The sequence below is a fragment of the Crocodylus porosus genome, unplaced genomic scaffold, assembly GCF_001723895.1.
Source record: "Crocodylus porosus isolate Cpor-Errol unplaced genomic scaffold, CroPor_comp1, whole genome shotgun sequence".
NCBI lineage: Eukaryota > Metazoa > Chordata > Crocodylia > Crocodylidae > Crocodylus > Crocodylus porosus.
In genome coordinates this window covers 7,169,323-7,191,404 of record NW_017728926.1, presented here as the reverse complement: position 1 = coordinate 7,191,404, position 22,082 = coordinate 7,169,323, and the positions used below count along the sequence as shown (strand labels likewise).

Genomic DNA, 22,082 nt, shown 5'->3' with positions numbered 1-22,082 from the left:
GTAATTTTTGCTCTTGAAAGGGCTTGCAACTAGAGAATTAAGTGCATTTTGATTTGGGGTTTTAAGTAGCTGTCAGCAAAAAGCACATATAGCTTTTGTAGAAGCATATGGGTTGGGAAGGGAGCTTCCAAAGGGTCACCTAGTTAGGCCCTGAAAAACTGATTTTACCATCTACCAGGTTGTGAAAGATAAGCATCATTTGAACCATCCGGATTCCAGTAAAGGTCCTTTTAGAATCCCTCATGCTCTGGTGTTGAACAGCTCATAGACACAGGACCACCTTCAATGCATTTGTTTATGCACTGGGACCACTGGATGCTCCAGTCAAGGATACTGCTAGTTGCTCATCCGAGACGTTTTGTATTGTAATTTGTTTAGTTATTCTGTGCCCTGAAATGAATAAGAACACCACTTTAAACATGTCAGAGCAACAAAAAGCAATAAGCAGGAACACTGAACAGACCCCTCCTGGTGTTGACTCCAATGCTGACAACTGCTTCTATCCTAATATTCATCACAGTCCGATCGCAAAGAATGTTCGAGCAAATAAAACATCATTATCCGTTTCCAGGATGGTCTAGTGAAGAGTTTTGGAGTTAGCTATAAGCAAGATGGAAAGTAACATACCTGCCGTTTCTAGTCTTCCCAAGCCCAGAAATCAAAAGACCAGACACCTCTCAGATTGCTATTATGGACACTTATTAGGTCTAAGACTTTTCAGGTATTTTATGGCATTTTGCCTGAATGAGATTTCCTAAATATGATACATGTAAATGATGTCACAGCAGTGATGGTCCAAGGATATAGAAAAGCAAGTTTTGTGAGATGAGATAATATATTTTACTGGACCAATTAGGAGAGAGAGGAGACAAGCTGTTGGGCTTTAGATGCCCTTCATCAGGTCACAGTCTAAGCTAAGTATGAGCTCAATCAACTGCTTTAGTTTAAATTTATTACCGTATTTACTCAAATCCAAGACAAAGTTTTCCCCACCCCCTCAATCAGCATAATGGGGAGGAGGAAACCTTGTCTAGGATCCAAATATTGGCCTGGGTCAGGCAGCAACTCCACTCTGGTTTTGGCCCTGGATTTAGAGCTGCACCACCACCTGTCCTGGCTACACCTGCTCGTTTGATGGGGGAGAGGGCACGTGGCAGGAGAGCCCACAGGGTGTGGGTGAGAGTGGCAGAACCTGCAACCTTCCCTCCCACGCTCTGCCCCCCCATACCTGTGCCTTCCCCCCTGCTTCCTGCTCCTTCCTTTAGCCTGCCCTGCCATACCCTGCTCCCCTCCCCACAGCTGTCCCCCTTACCTTCCCCTTTGACTCTGGTCCCTCCAGCCCCAACCTGGCTGGGCTGGATTGGAGCCAGGCAGGGGATGGAGAAGAAGAGCTGCAGCAGAATGTAAGGGGGGAAGGGTGTAGTATGGGATTGTGGGAGTGCAGGCATAGGGGGCATGGAGGGCGGGGAAGGCAGGGGTTGGTGGAGGCAGGAAGTTGGGGGGCAGGTGGAGGGGCAAGGCAAAGACAGCAGAGGGCAGGCACAGGCATGGCAGGCCAGGCATCAGGGAGGCATGTGGCAGGATGACAAGGAAGCAAGAAATGGCAGTCTGGCCCCTTACTGCAGGCATTTCTTTCCCCACCAGACAAACTTAAGATAACCTTCCATTAATTAGATTCGGTACATGAAAATTATAACGAATTTATAATTTTCTATGTATAGAATCTAATTATTGGAGGGGTCATCTTAAATTTAAAGTTGTCTTGGATTCAGGTAAATATGGTATATTAAATTAATTTGACCATTTGATAGGGAAGTGAGGCGTTATCACTTACAGAGTAAAGACAAGGTAGCAGACGAAAGGGTCAGAGGTAAGTTATAATGAGCCATAACTTCAATAACTCACAATTCATGGCTTCTGGTGTCCAGTAAACTTATGAATTTATTTTCCCAGATTTGCTTTCTGAAGGTGTTATGTGTGTTTCCTTTGAGGACAAGGACTGTGAAGGCAGAGACAGAGAAATGGCCTCCCACTGGAAATAGGGTATATATCTATTCTTTCTCATTTTTCCTTGGTAATTAATTGGAAGTTTCTTGGAAGTTCTTCGGAAGTTTCACCACACAGTTTTTGCACAGGATAAGGTATATCAGATGTTGTGGTAGGCATGCGTAGGACCCATGATTTCTGAGGGTTTTATGATGGTATGTGTTGACGGTGGTATCTATAGAGATGTGTTAGTAGGTCTTACATTTGATTTGGCAAGGTTTGGTTCCAGGTTTGCTCTGATAAATCTGGTAAAGTCAGAGTGGTGGTGAGGGTTACGATATACCATATTTACTTAAATCCAAGATGCGGGCTTTTCCCCCCGCCATTTAACATAAGGATAAAAATCCCTTGTTTTGGATTTGAATACGGGCAGCTGCTGTGGCTCTGGCTCCAGGCCTGACTTGGGGTCATGGTCAGAGCTATCACTGATGTTTGTCCCTTGCCACCTCTGCCCTCCCACCCCTCGCCTCACACTGCAGACTCTGCCCCCCAGTCTGGAGCCCACCAGAGCTGCTGCTACTCCTGCAGCTACTTCTGCGCCAGGCTGGCACTGAAGCAAACATGTGCTCTGTGCCCTGGACTGGAGGGAGGTCAGAGCCCCAGCAAGGGTAAGTGGTGGAGGGGGGAGTGAGGGAGCAGAGACAGTAGAGGGGCAGGGGAGGCAGAGGCTGCAGGAACAGAGGTGAGGGAGCAGGCAGCAGAGGGGCCAGGCACTGAAGAGGGGAAGGTGCTGACAGGGTAGGCATGGGGGTGGGCGAGTTGTAGGGGGACCAGCATGGAAGTATGAGGAGCAAGCAGCAGATGGAGCAAGTGGAGTGGGGGCAGGCAGCAAAGGGCAATCTGCTTCAGTCCCCCACCATCTGCTCCTACTGCCTGGTTCCTACTACCTCCCCCCCTGCCTGCCCCCCTGCCACTGACTTCCCTCCTGCAGCAGGAAAAGGAGATGAATTTAACCCAATAATTAGATTCTATACATGGAAAATTACAACAAATCTATAGGTCTTCCATGTATAGAATCTAATTATTGGGGAGTTACATTCAGAACTGTTTTGGATTTGGGTAAATATGGCAATTTAAACTAAAGCAGATGTTCTAACTTGCATTGAATTTGGCCTGGGACTACTTCTTTCCCCCCTGAAAAGGGGGCTGAAGCCCAATAATTTGTCTCCTCTTTTTTTCCATTTATACAAGTTAGTCCAATAAAAGATATTACCTCACCTCACAAGTCATACTCGTAAATCAATATTATGCAGCCAGTGTGGCTGTGGTGAAGGCTCCATAAATTACATGGCTAGTATACAGGCTAGTACTTTCAGTAACTGCACTGAGTTCTCAGAACACTAGCTAGGTAAAATATGATACCCAGCAGGGGAAAATGCATCTTCACAACACATTTACTGGTGGATGTTACTAGCAGTTATTACTCAAGACAATAAAAACTAAAAGGGGAACTGAGTTCTGTTCAACTGCATCAATTCATAACACACAGAACTATATTTTATTAACAATTCTCCCTCTTTAAACATTCACTCAGTCCCTGTAGCTGGAATACAGTCAAAGTGAACACAGCATTGTCACACTAGGTTGATCACAATTAGGGCTCCTAATTCCATGTCTGGGCATCAGGTAGTCTGTTTAATAAGGCGATGTGAAATTTTGCTGGGTGTTTCATTTCAAAGCTGTTTTGATGCATTTCGAGCTTGAAACAGTGAAATTGAAATGAATTGAAAGGCTTTGAAACAGCTGTGAAATTAAACGAGGGCACTCGAAACATTTCAAAAGTTTTGAAAGTTTTGAATATCGAAGCCAGACTTGCTTGCAGCTAAACAAAAATTAAAGAGAGGGAGAGGGGGAAGGACTGCTCTGATATTGACAGCTAGCTCCCTGAAACTGCAGCAGCAGCCTGCTGAAACCCAGCGCACCGATCCAGGGACCCACGCCCCCCAGGAAGAGCTGGGGAAATGATCAGAGAGCTGGGGAAAAGCAATCAGAGAGCTGGAGAATTGAACCAGGAGTTCCTGGTTGAATTCCCCAGCTCCCCGATCACTTTCCCCAGCTCTTCCTGGGGGCCGTGGGCCCCTGGATGATGCGGGATGACAGCAGGCTACCACTGCCAGCTGGTAATCGTGGTGGCTCTGGGCTATTTCCCCAGCTGGCAGCAGCAGCCTGCTGAAACCCCGCACGCAGATCCGGGGACCTCCACCCTCCAAGAGGGCTGCAGGACTGTGCCATACTCTTTCTTGGGGGCATGAGCCCCTGGATCTGCACACAGGATGACAGCAGGCTGCCACTGCCAGCTGGGACCAGTGGTGGGCGCAGCCTGTGCTGAGCGCTGGGAAGACTGGTGCTGCCACTGGCCCCAGCTGGCAGCAGCAGCATACTGCCATCCTATGCACAGATCTGGGGGCCTGCACCCCCTGGGAGGGCTGTGGGGCTGTGCCAGACTCCTCTCAGGTGGCACGATCCCCTGGATCTGCACGCGGGATGACAACAGGCTGCCGCTACAGGCTGGGACCAGCGGCAGCATCAGTCTTCCAAGTGGTTGGCACAGCCAGCAGCAGCAGCCTGTTGTCATCCCACATGCAGATATGGGGGGCCTGCACCCTGCAGGAAGAGTCTGACACAACCCCGCAGCCCTCTCAGGGGGTGTGGGTCCCCAGATATGCGTGTGGGATGACAGCAGGCTGCCACTGCCAGCAAGTGGTAAGAGTTTTGCTTTGAACTGTTTGAGGTGCAGTTTCCCAGAAACTCCTGCACCTACATCCTTGGAACTTGGCAGGCTCCATGCACTCAAAAGAGGCTACCATCCCTGCAATTCTTATCTGAATCAGGCAAGAAATGACAAAACTATAGGCATTTTCATGATTCCTCATGGGCAAAATGTTGAAATGTGTTGAAACAGCATCAAAACAGGGAAACAGTTTCAACGAAATTAAACGGAACAGTACTTCGAAACAGCAAAACAAAACATTATCCCTCTGAAACAGCAAAACTGAAGTCAAAATGAAACAGTGCTGTTTCTCACAGCCCTACTGTTCAATGCCTGAAGTGTTAATCTAGGATCCTAATTACCATTTGGGTGCCTACATGTGGCCTCTATTTGTAAATTGCATCTACAGTGAATAAGAAAGTCAGAATAAAACTATGTTTAAAATAAATCAAAAACTCAAAATGTAACTTAAACTTCATACCTACTGCAACCTCCCCAAAGTTGATGATGTTTTTTCCATTATCTGACGTGATCACAACAGATGGTGCTACTGCAGGACAGTGCAATTCTAGGTACAAGGTGTTATAAGGACTGGGGAGATGGAAAAAATGATCATACAGAGAATAAAATCTGGTGTTATAAATCTGGTCTTATTCTATGCACGTGGGGTGGAGCAGTAAATCAGTTTAATATAATTCTTGGCAGCTGCTAATTTTCTTGCATCTGCATAAGTAGAAGAGGTGAACTGGATATAGCTTATAAACTTTACACAATAAATATTCTCTAAGCTGCTTTGACATTAGCAGGCTAGATTCTTATCTCAGTTGCATTGGTTTAACTTCCAAGAACTTCCACTGATTTATGGGACAATTAAGATCAGAATCTGGCTTTCCCCAAAACAGAATAATCGCTTTTTCAACAACTCTTTCAACATTCAGCCCCCTACTTTCCTCTTATCTTTCTGATCCACTGCGAATTACTTTTACCCAGCTCCATGCTGCTCATGTATACAGTACCTGTAGTTTAAAGTTTCAGAGACTCCCTTTTCATCAATATCTCCACTTGCAACAAAGCAAGGTATGATGTATTTCTCAAACTGCCCTCTGAAATTTCTAATCAGGGAAGACTGGGCTGCCATATATTCTTCAGAGCTAAAGAGTCCAAGAAAATTATTTTAATAAGAGACAAAAACATTTATATAGTAACAGGAAACTTTAGTCTTAATGGTACCAAACATAATACCTGCACTGGAGACCTGACCTACTGGGCTATTTGCACTTATTCTTCATATATCATTATCTGGTTTCCTTCTCTATTTGCATTAGAGAGAACAAAATTCTGATTTAAGATACTTAATGTCACGTTAGAAAAGACAGGAAAATTCTGAGTGCATTTCTCCCATGATACATTTTTCAGTGACTCTTTTTGAACTACAGTAATGCTCCTAAATCATATTTCTATGATATGGTATGCCTGGCAATGTCTCAAAGTTTTCAGATATGCAATTAATTTGTAATGAACTATACTACTACAACTGTGCTAATACAAATAAGACCTAAAATAAGGTACTGCTGGGCTATCTACAAGACATGTAGCCCTTGTGTTTGTCTTTTGCCCTGGAGGGAATTTTATTTCTGTGACAGGTTTCTGCCCTACTCACCACGGCACTGGCACCTACATGGCTGGTCTGTGGACAAGCTGGCCAGCACCACATGGCCAGAAGGAGCTCCACCAGTTGACATGGGCCCTGGGAGCCTCGGGATTGAAGGAAACCGGAAGACTGAAACAGGGGAGAGCACTTGGATTTTTAGCTGTATTGCAATTTTCAGAGCGCATGGGACAGCAGCAAGACCTCCTGCAGTCGTCATCTTCCCTGAGCCCCAGTGCAGGAGAAAAAGTCCCCGTCACTGCATCTGAGTGTCACCGAGGCTGATCATAAACACACGAGTGGAAAGGGGTGGGGTTGGGGGAGAAGGAGCCCCACAGAAGACATGCCAATAGAGTTACCCTGGGCCCTGCAGAAACCACTGATCACTGCCTCCAGAGGTAAATCCCAGTGTAAACAGCAAGTCATGCCAGGTGAATAGACCCAGCTGTGACATGGCTCAAGGGGCAGAGCATGTCCATCAGCTTGTATGGTGGCTATGAGCATGTCACAATTTCATATTACTACAATTGTTTCATACTTATTTGAAAGACCTGCATAGTTTGCCTTTAGCTTCTGTTATTAAAACTTTAAAATCAGACTCTTCCTTGAAAAATAGGCCAACCGCCCTTTTAAATTAGTATCACTATTGGTTCAGCTGAATTATAGTACAACAATGTTTAGTGCTGTGTAGTATGTCATTTCAAGTCCTCTTATATTTGATCCATAAGGAGAGATTCTGTGTCTCACAGGAGATATTCTAGCCACAGAGACTAGAAGCAATGCTAATTTTGGAAATAACCTTTACAATACAGAAAAGACCATTTCACGCCTTGAATTAGATTCCTTGCTTGTCCATAGGATATAGTGGATTAATTAAATCATTTTAATGCACTGCATTTGTTTGCTGCACAGTAAAAGTGGCTGTTACTTACTTACTCAGGTTTTATATTTTCTGGTTTGGGGAACTCAACGCCAGATGTGGTCAAATGTTTACTGTCTCTGTGCTTGGAAAGGTGTATGCTAGACAGTCGCTTGATAGCAATCGTACTTGCTTTCCTTCCTTCCCTTTTCCCAGCCAAAGAGTCATCTTTTTTCTTATTCTGTAAATATATAAGTACAGCCCTTTACACACCACACCAATTATATATTAAGGAAGAGATTTTGAAATTATGGATTTTTTTGTATTTCAACAATGCCTACAGGTCCCAATCAGTAATTATACAGTGTTATACAGTCACATAAATAAAAGGTAGTCCCTTGCTTATGATCTAGCTATATAAACATGAGATGACACATGGATGCACCAGGACAGGGTAAGAACAGTGATTAAGGTGATAAATCATGGATGCAGCTTACCAGCAGCAAGCAGTTACATGGAGGATAATAGAACTAAAGAAAAACAGGATATTTCAAACTCAGCGCATCTTCATTCTATCTCAAAGCACACATCCCCTATGAGAGTAAATGGATGCAACGCTGCTAAGTGTAATTGCTTTTCATCCATTCATATCAGTTAGGCCCTTGTGTAAATTTATTGGAATCACTGAATAATATTTTCATTCGTATTCCATATATCGCATTATCTATAAACTAAAGCTTTCAAAAGTGCTCAAGTTACTTCAAAAGACATTTTCAAAAGCTCTTAAGTTGCTCCAGTATTTTTCTGGAAGTGTTGCCTTATGACTTATTTAGTTATGGACTGATCGCATTAACTATTACAGCAGTTGAATTTTGTCTGTATTGATACTCTGTGCCATATGGCTAGGCTTCATTTATTGTACTTTTAATTGCAAATACATTTCATTTTAACACACATCCTACAGTAAAATGAGTATCATTTCCATGTTAGGGTTGGCTGACTAACATGTTGGTTTTTACATTTCTTACATTTATATGCATTTCTGATTCACGCATCCTCTTCTCTGAAAATGTCCTTGTTGCAGTTGCTTTACTCAGCATCTGAACGGCCTCCTTTCTGATTTGCTGATCTGACAGTACTGGTCTGAAGGATACTTGAATCAAGCATTTCTGGGATTGAAAGAGCACATACATGGGAGACATTAGAATGCAAGTTAACAACACCTAGGGACAGAGCAGGAACGAAAAGTACCAAGGGGCTTTTCCCATGGAGCTCAACAGGAGCTGTGAGAGTTTGTTCCTTAATAACTTAGACCCTTTAGAACCAAGTCAAGGGAATCTAAGGGAAAAGGCCACAGTGCTACAAAGCTTTTAAAATACCCTAAGTCTTCTACACTGAAATGCTCTTCAGCTGAACATATCATTGTGACAATACTGGTTAAGAGCCATCCTGGGGACTTGTCCAATGAAGTAATGTGACTCCCATCTGTATGTTTGTAGATTCAAGGCCTAGATTCCCATTAAAAAAATATTCCTTCAAGCTCAGTCACAAGAATGTGTTAGCTCCATGACTAGTAAATAGTATGGCTAGGTACAGACATTCAAAAAGTCTGAGGTGGAAACCATCCAAGTTACACAATTTTCTGTAAGCAGTGTAGTTTAGGTCAGTAGTGAACAGAACACACATTCACGCTTAGGCGGAGGAGGCAAATCTTAGACTGGGTTCCACCATGTTTAAAGGGTGTGCTGAACTGTTCTACATATAGACCAGTTTTGTGTGCCAAACATCTGTTGTCTTATGAGTATAGACCGGTTTCTGATCACTTATACCTGTAAATGTAATATCCGTACCTGGCTTTTGTGCTTCTGTTACAAATAAAAGTTTGCAAGGACAGAGATGATCAAAGGTTTTTATTCTTCTTATTCAAATACTTGACATGCTAAGAGTAAATTTACCTTCCCTGGCAACACGGTCCCAACAGATGGTATGACTGTCACAGGAGAACTTTCTGGCACATGAAATTCAAAGGAAGTAGGTCCAACAGGGGCAGTTTGCCCTTTGCCAATTCTTGGGACAGCATGAGTAAAGCGGTTAAGGCTGACATGTGAATTTATCACATACAGTGTTGCTGTAGATACATCATTTAAAGCTGTTGCAGCAAACTGAACTAAGGAATGAGACAACTCGAGAGGTGGGTGGACTCCAACTGCTTTGCATGACAGCTTGAATTGTCTAAAAATAAACACACCATAAATTGTCTCAGCATAAACATAGCTTTTTAAACAGCCTAGAAACCTAGGAAACTGATCCTGCTGTCCTAGTCAAGAAGGAATCTCAGTGGCTGCAATGGGAATTTTACCTAAGGATGGTAGGATGAGGCAAATATGGTTTCTGTTTATTAAAATGTACAGTTTCCTAGAGAGGACCTAGATGAATGGTCTCTTTGAGCTTCTGCATATATGTCCAGTGAGGTCACATCTGACAGTGACATCAATTGCATAGATATGGACTATCTTTAGAAGAAATCTATATGTTGCCAAAGTAATGCTTCAGTAATTCCACCAATAAAATGTTTCAGGTGAAGAAAATAAGAAGCAACCTTACAGTTCAGGAAATATGACCACATTGGATTCTGGGTGGGACAGGAGGAGAGAAACCAAAATGCCAAGGCAAATAGCCTCTCCCATGCATGCTGGGACTTAATCAGAATATAACCTTGCATCACACTAACATTTCTACACTAGCTACTATTCTATTAACATACCTGTTAATTTCTGTCTTGCAGATTAGCTCAAAGCTGTAGTCTTTTGCTTTCTTGGCTTTAAAGAATATGTCCAAGTTCAGACTTTCAAGGGGCAAGAGAGTCCCAAATCCATCATTAGGCTGAACTTCAACAAACTTCCGAAGGGCAAAAAATAAAAGCTAGTTTTATTAAAATGTATTGAAAACTTGAGGTGCACTGGTACATAGGTCGCATATCAGATCAGCACCGATATAAGGAAAATGTACTGTATTGGCAATCGGCTTTTTTCGCTGATGTGGCCAATAATGTGGCTGATAAATGCCCCGTGAATGCAGGCAGCAAGGAGCACAGTGTGGCAGTGTGGAGAGCTGCCGGGTCCAGCTGGTAAGTCTGTTGTAGTGGAAAGTGTGGGGGGAGGGAAACATCCTAAAATCAGAAAAACAGGACCTCTCTCCCAGCCAGCATTATTCATGAATGGAAAAAAATTCCTTCCTACATATGACCAGCAAAAATCCTAAAGTGCTGTATTACCACAAACCTTCCACAATACAAAAAGTACTCTCTCTATCCCAACCTGGGGACCACGTCTCACACCCTGCTCATTAAGCCAGAGATCCGGCCCTTTCATAAACTCATCTGGTTTAATCTCAAAGCAATTCAAGTTGTTTGCCCACATTATTTTATTTGGAAGACCATTTCAAAATTTTATTCCTCTGTGAGCTACAAATTTTCTTATTTTTAATCTAAAGTTACCCATGAGTTTATAACAATTTGATCTTGTGGTAGTGTTGTTCATTAGCTTAAAAATGCAATTCTCTTTCCTTAATACTAAACCCCAGTACAAAATTGTGACCTCCAGAAAGCAGTACTGTAGGGTCCAGTGATGTTTGTCATTCAGGAAACCCCTAATGAATTTGTACAGTTTGATAACTGGATATATCTGGAAGTTAAGGAAAATTTGAGTTACCCAGGTATAACAGAGGCCAGTTTGTCCTGCAGCATTTTTAATGCTGCCGGTGATGCATGAACCTGAAATAACCTAACTGGACTCTAAGTCCTGTTTGTCTGCAGGACTGAGAGATAGAAAACACTGCAATTTGTAAATTGAACTTATCCTGAGGTGGATCAAGCAAGTGCGATGGGGAACTTCCACTCCCTTTCATTGCTGGTTCATCACAGAGCTCCAGTCCTGGTTGCCAGACACGTTGAACTTGCTAAATGTCCGCAGTGAGCTTTCCACTACTGCTGCACCCTGTTTGCTGGCCTGGATCTACTACTGAACATCCATAAGTGATTTGGAGTCACCTAGGCACAATAATCACTTGAACTACACTTTTTAAATTAAGTATGTAGACAAAGCTGAGGTGGTTTGTGATCTTGTATGTGAATGGTGCTGTCTCTTGCCTTCCATGTTCCATGAAGACCTTAGTGAAGGAACAGGGATATCTCACTCTGCTACTGCAGTAACTATTTTGGGTTCTCTTCTTGCTGAACAAAAAAAAAATCCCTGAGGTCATTTCTAAAGCTTTTCTTCCAGTTCCACTGAAATCATTTTAACCTGGGCCATACTTTAACAGGCTTTTACAACTGAAAGTGAAGTCTTAAATTTGGCAATACAGATTTGCCTACAGCCACTACTTGGAATCATCCCCTGAGGACTAAGTCCCTGCAGATGCCTTTTGATGCCAGAGTGTGGTTTTCTGTTCTAAAAACTGATGATACTAACCTATTTTATCTAGGAGATGGTGTCAGGTGTGGGGGGCGGGGGAGGAAGAGTGAAACTTTTATGGAAATATATTATTTGGAGTGGGCTTACTGTTCTTATATTACTTTTGCAAGTGCTTAGTGGTACACTAAGATTGAATTTACATATGCAAATTAGAATACTTATCTGATCCTTACAGTTTTTAGGTTGCTGGTAGGGGCATAACCATGACAATCAGTCACAATTCATTCTATGAGGGTCTCACAAGAATTAAGTGAATTTTAAACACAAAAAGTAAGTGTGGGTAGTTACCACACCTCAGGAAGATCCACAAATCCGAACTCTTGTGGCAGGATGGATTTGTTTGTTAGAGTGATGGATGTCTGAAGAGTTTCATAGATAGTGCAATATCCAAAATTCACTTCAGCAGGACTAATTTCTAAATCAGAGGTGGTAACAATTGCATGGACAGTAAATGTAGCTGGTTTAATCTGAAACAAGTGCAAGAACATTGGTAAGTATTACAGCTGAAATACCAAGTAAGAATTAAAGTCTATGATTTAAATGACATGATTCTTATAAAACACAGTTAAGTGAAGATGTTCTATTCTATTCCTCAATTGCATTTGTTTTAATTAACGTGTTTATTTTGAACTTCAGCTTAATACTGTGTTTTACTGTGTAAAATATTCCTCTTTCGATACATGTATGATAAGCTTGCTGTACAACAGTTTATACTGTCAGAATAAAACTTTGTACTGTAAAACCTGAGAGTAGTCTGTAATATAGGGAGCCCCAAGGAATAACTGAGCACCTTTAATAGGATTTGAAATTCCAGAGCTTACATTTTAAAGATGCTTGTTAGGACTTCAGCCAGTTCAGCAATTTATTGTACCATTTTGAATACCTTTTAGTGAGTAAGACTCATTAGAACATGAAAGGAGCTAATGTAGATTTAGTATCTCCAAGAGCAACTTCACTGAAGTCAGCTGTATTGTATCTATGATGGTGGCATAAATTTGGCCCCAAAATATATCATGGTCGTTGCTAGAACACAGATCTATGTTTTGGATTGCTGAAGAATAGGTCTGCCACTCCTTACTTAGGAGTGGTAGCTGAGTCCACGTGTACTCCTGTCTGGTATTCAACAAGATTGCTCTGTGACTCAGGATTCATACCTTGTCACTTATCCCACTGCTTTGATTTCAGGACAGCTCAGAGTAAGTTGGTGTAAGGATATCACCATCTGAAGCAGCACAAAATGACTGCTGTTTCAACACTGCTATTCTGGATGCTTGGCTTGTGGAAATCTTGTTAAAATTTATATCTTCTACTACTTTCAGTACAAATTATCACTAACCTTATCAGCAACTGATATTGTCATCGGGACTTCCAGAACCCTTGTCTCTTTATCAAAATATCCTCCTGCATCTTCTGGAAGAGAGCGTCTAAAATAGAAAAATGCATTTGTTTTTCTTGAGGCCAAGAAAATTGTTACCGAGATAATATGAAACAGTAAAGCTTCAGTGGCTGTGCTCTGAATCAAATATAAGATGAATGTATTCGTTAAGATCTAAAAGGTACTTTTATTGAGGCTCCAGTCTAAGCAAGTATGTGAACGCAAATGGTCCTATTCATGTCTTTGTTTAAGTGCTTTACTGGATTCAGGTCTAAAGAAAATCTTTGTATGTAGGTCCTGGGGAAGAAGGTAGAGGAAAAACACAAGCGAGAAACATAAGTCACCTAGGGGAATTACGTTATAGCCAAGAGACAGGAAATGTAGTTTTGTTAGAGAAGCTGTTCGTTGTAAATTTCCTTCCCAATGACCGTACTTTCAAGTAACCATCACTATGCAAGTGAGCACTGTCTATAGCAGTGGTTTCCAACCTTTGGGTCATGACCCCATTTGGGGCTGCAATGATAAAATATGGGGTCACTCAGTCCCAGGGAGGGAGGCATGGGGAGCACATAAACCCCAGATTTGTGCATGGGGTGGGGGTGGATGCAGGCTGCCAGCTGCAGGCTCAGGGCTCCCCAGCCTGCAGCCCTCCCCACAAGGCTTCTGTGGCAAAATGGGGTGGAAAGGCTCGGTGCCAGTGCAGGGAGCCCTGTGCCAGCCGTGCTGCCATGGTGAGGTGTCCCCTGCCTTCCCAGCAGCAGTAGGGGGTACAACCCCATACTGCCACTGCTGCTGCTGCTGGGTGGGCAGGGGACACCATGCCAGGGTGACACCACTGACATGGAGCTCCCAGCAGCAACACTGAGCCTCCCCGTCCTCCTGTGCTGGGTCCCGCCTGCTGGGCCATGGAGGCCCCTGGGGGGAGGGCAGCAGGATGGGGAGTTCTGAGCCCGCAATGGGCAGCCTACATCCTCCCCTCCCCCCCCACCAGAGCCAGAGGGGTAAGCAGCAGCTGGGGTAGTAGGATGAGGCAGTGGGGGAGCGGCAACAGTGGCTGGGAGGGGGAGCAGGCAATGGGGAGGGAGCAGAGGCTGTGGCAGGAGAAGCAGGTGTCTGGGAGGTAGCAGTCTTAGCAGGGGGTGATGGTAGGGAAGTATTTGGGGGCAGGTGCTAGGGGGTAAAGGGCTTCTTTTTTTTTTTTAAGGGCTGGGAGCTGGGACAGACAGGGCAGCTATGGGGGTTCTGGGGGAGTGGGAAGAGTCGAGGGCTCCTGGCTCTGCCACCGTGGGCTTTGGTTTTCAAAGAGCCAGGAGCTGGGACAGGCAGGGCAGACACTGAGAGTGGGCGGGGGATGGGGCTTGTGTGATTCAGAGATTCAGCTGATTCGGTAGCAGCCAAATCTCCAAATCAGATTTGTCTGACTCAATTCAGGATAATGATTCGAATCACCGAATGGAATCACTGACCCCCAAATCAGCTGAATCCGAAGCGAATACTAGCTGCTTTGCACAGGCCTAGTAATTAAATAGTGTTTCAGGGATCTTTATGCATAAAGTAATTATGCATTTACCCAAGAAATAGATATGGGAAAAATGAGAATAATAAGCATAATGATACATTTTTTTACAAATGCAAGGACTAGAGCTCCCAGTACCCAAATTCTCAAAGCTCTGAAGTATCTGGAAGTAGGTATAAGTGTCTGTTGGAATGGGAGCAATTTATTCCTACAAATGAGAAATATAGGAGGTAGCCTGGACTAGTAACACCTATTTTAATTATTACATTAGAATTAAAAAGGTAGACATGGAAACAGTCTAGTCTGCTATGTGCAATAAATTCATACTAAATGACGAATTGGACATTTAAGTGTTTTCTGCTTGTGTGACCACAGAAGCCAATTTTGCAGCAGGATTGCATTTACAGGCATTTTAGAAAAATATTACCAATATTGCACTCTTATTTTTACTAGTAAAATATTTAAGGCTATAAATAGGACTTAAAACCTGCTTTGTAATCAGTATATAAGCCTCCTGCACCCCATGCAATCATGAGCAAACCAACTTAGGCAATCTGTTCCTTTTGACATTGACATTAATTAATTACCAGCTCCTCTGAGTCAGTATCAATGGGATCACAACACAAGGGAAAGACATAAATAAAGACCGGCTGCAGAACTAGAGCAAGCTTGAAGACCAACAGCATCTGTCTGATTACATACCAGATTTGTCATTTACAGGGAATATGTGGGTTTTAGTTAATGAAGCCTCTTGCTATCATAAGCTCAGAGCTTCAAGCCAAGTTATTACAAAAGCTCTAGCATTTTTAGATCTATACATCTATTTATAGTACTTCAGCATCAGAGTGAATAGTTTCCCATTCTTATGTTTCCACAGTGCTACTATTCCTGCTACCAGCTTTCTAGATAAGTTTTCCACAATTGCCACTGTTTGTAGAACAGTGAAGCAAAAAGATGTTTTTCAAAGAAATATTTAAGTCGTTATTGACCATTGTTTAAGTCACATATTTTCTCTGTGTCATTTTAAAGACAACATTGTTTCAGTTTCTCCCTTCTAAATGTTATGCCATCGTGCATTTTAATCCTTGCCAGTTCAGGACTGCTCTCAACAATGCACGCTCTCCTGTTATATCCAATCTACTCTCAAAAAACCAATGAACTTTCATTGCTCTCTGGGCCTGACCACTACATAGAGGAAAATCTTCCCAGTATTCAGCAACATTTCTCTTTGTTTCACTATATTATCTCTGTGTGCCATAGTACATAATTGCCCTTGATATTTACATTCTTTAATGATTTCCAGCCTTCTTGCTCTCTCCTCATTCCTTAAAATAATCACTACTTACATACCATGGCTGAAGCCATGTCTTTATTGCAAGCAGGACTACAGTTACAATACAGGTTCTCTGATTAAGTACTGGGATATGCACTGAAGACATGGAGGTCTTTCCAAGACCTTAGAGTCACCCTGCCTGCTTATGGAAAGCAAATTACAAGCAGCTCTTATTTCTTTTACCATAAGCTAAATGCTAACCTCCACCAACAGTGTTGCTGGACAGGTACAGACATAGCAGCAGCAGCACTAGTGAAATGATCCTATTAAAAAACAAAGCTAAGCCACTGCCAAAGATAGCGTTCCAGAAGCCTTGTGAAGCCTTGTCAGGAAACTGAAATATCCCACTCAGAAAGTTAAATGTAATTTTATATTTTAAAATAACAGTTAATGAACAAGTGAAATGATCATCGTAGAAAATGTTGATCTCAATTAGGGTAGTAAATATTTTCCTTTATCTTATACTCGCTCGAATTTTCAAATCTGAAATGTTGAGGTAGAAATTGTGTTACTGGGGAGTTGAGGAATAAAATACCTCTGCAAACAGAAAGTCTTCCCCAGATTCCTGCAATATTCTCCTTTTGCATTCCAAAAACTATCCAAGGGGGTAGCTCTTGCCTAAGACCTACAATTTCTAGTAAAGAACACCTTAAACTTTTAAAAGAAAATCTCATTAGATCAGTTTCTACTGAATTTGGTATCTTTGATACATTTACATTTTAATATAGACAGACCTAAAATGTATGCTTTGTCTCCAAAACTTTCATAATAGACAGATCTATTTTATTTTTTTATGTAAAGTTGTGTCCAAGTCACAATTAGACTGCCAGTGTCTGTAGAATCTGTTCCAGAGGTAGAGACACCAAGTAGTTGGAATACTTGAGAGTTCTGCCAGGCAGCAGATTAAAGATCCAAGTTTCAAACATGCTGAAGCTGTGATTTTATTGCAAGCAGATATACAGATACAATATAGGCTAGCTGACTAAGTACTGGGTTATGCACTGCAAACATGGAGAGCTTCCCATGCCCTAATTAGAGTCATCCTGTCTGTATGCTTAACATTCATACTGTATGGTTTTCAAGCTTTATTTTTAATGGCATTCTTTCTTCCCAGGAAGCTGAATTTGTAATACTGAGTCAATGAAGCATTTATATAAATGTATCACTAGCTCAGCATTATACATCAGGCTTCTACTAAAAAAAAAACCCTTTTTTAATACTGATTTGTATGACAAAGTAGCCTGGTTCTTATTTCATGAATCAGAACTGTCTTCATTTTGTCAAATCAAATTTTTTCAAGCCGTCTCATTTTTCAAATGAAGATTAACGTTTTTAATTCAAACAGTGCTTTTATCCACTCAGTCAGTAATGGTGTTTCACAACATCTGAGTTTAGGCCATAATAATGGCAAACTGTCACTGTAATCTGATAGATTCTAGTTTGTAGGAAGAACTGCATCCATTATTTTCCTTGGATGTCATGTTATTAAGAGCTTTGGTTACTAACCTGGAATCTTCATTTTAGAAACTGAGTATCTGATTTTGAGAGCTCCTGAGTATATGTGTGTAAAAATTTGAACATATGGAAATAGGCAGGGCCATACAAAATCAACAGGAAATACAGGTGCATGGCACCAATGGAAATTGGCCAAAGTCATTAATGCTCTCTTAAATCTGAAATAACTGCAGTGAAGCTGTTGGCTTTATACTTGCATCACAACCTAACCATGCAATCACACCAAAAGGAACAGACAATGACTTATCTAATAGGGGTGTGCAAAGTGGGCCCTATTCAGTTCGACCCAAATCAGGGACAGTGATTCAATGAGTTGATTCGGATCACTGTCCCCTATTTGATTTGCCCAAATCTGAATCTGAAGATTCGATGTTGATTCGGAGAATCAGAGATTCAGACACAGACACAGCTTGAAATGTTTTTTCTACATACCTTGAGGTAGCAGGCACAGCTCGTAAACACCCTGATACTGGGGTGCATGGAGCATCCCGCAGGAGTGCAGAGAGGGCCCCTCCACGTGCTTGGTGGCAAACCCAGAAGTGGACTGGAAGTACTTCTGGCCCACTTCGGGGTCTGACGGGGAGCGTACAGGCCCTCCCCCAACCCCTGGCTCAGTGATTGGCCACAGGGGGACCCCAGGTGCCCCCCACCAGACCCAGTCACCGAGCAAGGGGGCATGGGGGAGCTCCCCAGTGCGCTCCCCGGCAGACCCAGAAGTAGATTGGAAGTGCTTCTACTCCATTTCCAGGTTTGATGCCAAGTGCGCTGGGAAGGTCCCCTGTGCTTCTGTGGGATGCTCCATGCGCCCCAGTACCACAGCATTCACAAGCCCCTGTAGAAAAAACAGTTAAAGCTGTGTCTATGTCTGAGTCTCTGAATCTTTCCAAATCTCTCCGAATCAATTTGGAGGGTTCCGATTCGATTCGGAGAGATTAAAGGGTCCTCTGATTCAATTCAGATTCGGAGATTCAGCCACCAAATCGGGCCAAATCTCCACCAAATTGAATCAGGGACTGAACCTTCACACAGCCCTATTATCTAACTCTATTTAAAAATAATGATTATTGCCTTAGTTGGAGCACAGCCAGGAAAAGACCAAATCACAAAACTAGCCTAACTGGATCTTCTAGTTTAGGTAACTGGACTATTCTATATGAATGTATTCTTATTATAACATGATGGGATAAAGCTTTTGATACCTTTAATAAAAAAAAACCTAGCACCTTTCCATTTTAAATCTGCAAAATTCAGCCTGAAACTAGAGATAAATGTAGTACTGTATAACCTCTCAAGGAAAAGATGCATGGCACAGGAGATACACAGCAGCAAATGTGGCTGTTCTTCATCTGTGTCATAATACAGGGTCACTTGTTCAAGGCTGACCTAATTAATGTTGTGTGAACTAAGCACACTATACAGATAGCTTAATACCTTGTCAACTGTGTGACTATGCTGTGCCACTTATTCTTGTGCAAGACTGGCTTCCATTGTAGTAAAAAAAGGGCCATCAGCATTGCAAATGCTAAGGTTTTCACACTGTTGTGGTCACAGCAGGGAAAGCATTACCACATAGGAAAGTGATCCAAGTTAATTTCCTCTTGACATTTCATAAATATAAAGGAGGAGGAGGGAAGAGGAGAGAGAAATGGGCCAAGTTCAGAATACACATGCAACTGCAGTGAAATCAAAGTGTAAAGTCCAGCTCCCTGCAGTCAGTGGACATAAGACTGTTTCAGGGCACTAAGGTGCCCTGCTCCTAGAAGTGCAGGAACTGCCTGGGGAGAGCCCAAAGAGCCAGGCAGGAGGCCATGGCAACCTGCTAAGGAGGCAGTTAGTCTGCACCTGCACCTGGTCAGCTGGCAGGAAGAGGCAGGCCTGTCTTATATATAAACCCCGGGGCAGAGGCTAGGAGGGGAGTTCCCTGCCAGCAGCCAAGGGGGAAGAAGGTCTCCCAGAGCAAGCAAAGGGGAGAGGCCTGTCTGCAGGGGCAGCTTCTGATACTGTTGAGGGATGGAGCACTCCCAGAGTGGCTCGAATGATGTTACAGCCAGGTGGATTCAATTTATGTTATAGCCTTGGGGCTTGCAGGTTGATTTTTGTTTACAGGACCGGTGGTTTGGGTGAGGCTATTAGGGGAAGGAGGAGGCCTCATTGGGGGTCCATGGCAGTGTGGGGACCCTGGCGCCAGAGAGGGCACAGCATTTGGGGTGCACAGACCCCGGCGCCAGAGAGGACGCAGCACTTTGCAGGGCTGCAGAGAGCCCAGGTGCCAGTGAGGCACAGAGCAAGACAGGACTGCAGAGAGCCCAGGGAGGACAAGGGGGCCAAATTACAACAAGGCCTAGATCAAACAACGTCCGTACCACCTGCAAGGCTTGGGGCGTGGTAAAGGGGTAGCTTGAACCATGCATAGCCCATGAGGCTAGGGTGCCCCAAAACACCCATTGTGACACCTATTTTGAAGGTGGAGGTCCAGAAACCCATGGGGTCCAGAGAATCAATCAAGACCATGTCCAAGAGGACTTAAAGGCAGCCTCCCTATTAATCATTCCATCAAAGATGTGGCAGGCGGGAATAGACGGTGCCCATCGGGCCAACTTGGCACGGTAAAGGGGCCTTAGGGAGATCACGGCCATCCTTCAGGACCCCATCCCATGACAAAGACAAGGAAAATTTTGGCCTACTCTGACTTTCCACTGTGTGGCTCTTTAAAATAAGGTATTTTATATTAAACAGACAAGAGATTAATATTGCTTATTTACCTGGGCAGGAACTTCAGTTGCACGCTGAAGGATGACTGGGCTTGAATGTAACCTGTTTTCGGAAGCAGCTCCATGTATTTACTCAGTTCTTTACATACTTCAAACTTCAAGCGCAATGCAGTTTTTGCTCTGTAAACAGATCAGAAGGCCCTGAGTACTTCTGTAATGTATCCACTCCAAGTTCAAATATGGTTTTCTCAGTTTTATTCATCTACTATGTTTTGCCTTTTTCCCCTTTTGACTCAGTTGTGTATTTTTAGAGTTATTCTGGGTCCAATTCCAATTTTTAGAGTTATTCTTGGTCCAATTCTATGTCAGACCCTGAACTGTTAAAGAAAACTCGCAGAGTTGTATTGACTCTCAAAGTGCAGTACTTCCAGAATCTTGTGTTCTATTTTTGAGTTTCCCCAGCTGCACTGGAAGTGAAATATTCTGTAGATAGATGTTTAAAAGTGACTTTGAAACAGTGATACATCAGCAGAGCAGACTGAAGATCAAAGCTGATGTGTTACAGAATGCCAACTAGTTATTACACATTAGACCTTTGTTAATCAGCTGCTCCAGGAATTCAAGCCATCTAGCTGAGTTGGTAGTTGGCCACTAAATGGTCTGGGCTGCAGCAGGGAACCCACTCAGATGGAGTAGCCCCACTGTAAGACTGACTCTAAACCTTGTTAGGCCACTGCAATCCCAGAAAGGGCAAGATTAAAATTAAATTAACCAAGCATTAACTCTGTCATTAACAGAGGAAAGAAACTGCAGCAATCACCATGGTATCTAGCTATGGTTTCACATGTTGGCAAGTGCAAAATGCCATAATTTATGCTAGGGAAATAAGAGGAATTACCCCAAAAGTGGATGGTGCACAGAAATAAAACAACAAACAGCTATTTGGTGAATTCTGATGGCCTGATTTGTTCAAGTAATCTAAAGAGGCTTTAGAGTTCAGTGGCTGGCACCTAGTAAAATATAAATAGAAAGGAAAGATACTCTAATTGCATTAGAAAGCAAGGAATTTTTTTATACCAGGAACTGCAGTGATAAAAAAAAATCATATCTACAGGGTGTGTTCCATGAACTATGGTGAACTGTGACTAAAAAACAGGAGTTGAAATATCTGTTGTAACTAGGGCCGTCAAATGATTTTTAAAAATTGATCACAATTAGTTGTGCGATTAAAAAAATAGTTGCAGTTAATCACAATTTTAATTGCACAGATAAAAACTCAAAATGATGAGCAGAAAAAATGAAATTATGCAAAATTATGCATGTACTTTGTATGGTTGGGGGGTAAGTGTGGGGTGTGTATGGGATTTTGTAAAGGTGGGGGGGGCTGTGGGTGTGTGTGAGATTCAACACCGACAAGTGCAAGGTGATGCACCTGGGGAGGAACAACCGGCACCATACCTACAGGCTGGGGAACTCCCTTCTCATCAGTGCAGAGGCAGAAAATGATCTTGGAGTCATTACTGATGCCAAAATGAACATGGGCCGGCAGTGTGGGGATGCAGTCAGGAAGGCCAACGATACCTTGTCGTGCATCCACAGATGCATCTCGAGCAGGGCCAAGGAGGTGATACTCCCCCTCTATGCGGCACTGGTCAGGCCAGTTCTGGTGCCGCACTTCAAAAGGGATGTGAACAACATGGAGAGGCTCCAAAGGAGGACCACTCGCATAATCAGGGGGCAGCAGGGCAGGCCCTACGAGGAGAGGCTGAGGGGGGAACTAGTGGTCGTTTACAAACTAGTCAGGGGGGACCAGCAGGCACTGGGGGGAGTCCCTGTTCCCCCAAGCACCGCCAGGAGTGACCAGGAATAATGGTCACAAGCTGGCAGAGGGTAGATT

General features: G+C 43.1%; 1 protein-coding gene across 1 annotated transcript in view; it reads right to left on the bottom strand.

The window, feature by feature from the left end:
* CFAP74 (cilia and flagella associated protein 74) overlaps nt 1–22,082 on the bottom strand; it is a 100,718-nt gene that overhangs the window by 9,300 nt on the left and 69,336 nt on the right. Inside the window, exons 21-30 of the mRNA XM_019541291.1 lie at nt 20,237–20,365; nt 13,072–13,159; nt 12,029–12,202; nt 10,028–10,161; nt 9,219–9,495; nt 8,292–8,432; nt 7,341–7,504; nt 5,773–5,907; nt 5,238–5,347; nt 335–390 (exon numbers count right to left, since the gene is read on the bottom strand). Coding sequence (XP_019396836.1) covers nt 335–390; nt 5,238–5,347; nt 5,773–5,907; nt 7,341–7,504; nt 8,292–8,432; nt 9,219–9,495; nt 10,028–10,161; nt 12,029–12,202; nt 13,072–13,159; nt 20,237–20,365 — 1,408 coding nt within the window. The remainder of the gene's footprint in view (nt 1–334; nt 391–5,237; nt 5,348–5,772; nt 5,908–7,340; nt 7,505–8,291; nt 8,433–9,218; nt 9,496–10,027; nt 10,162–12,028; nt 12,203–13,071; nt 13,160–20,236; nt 20,366–22,082) is intronic.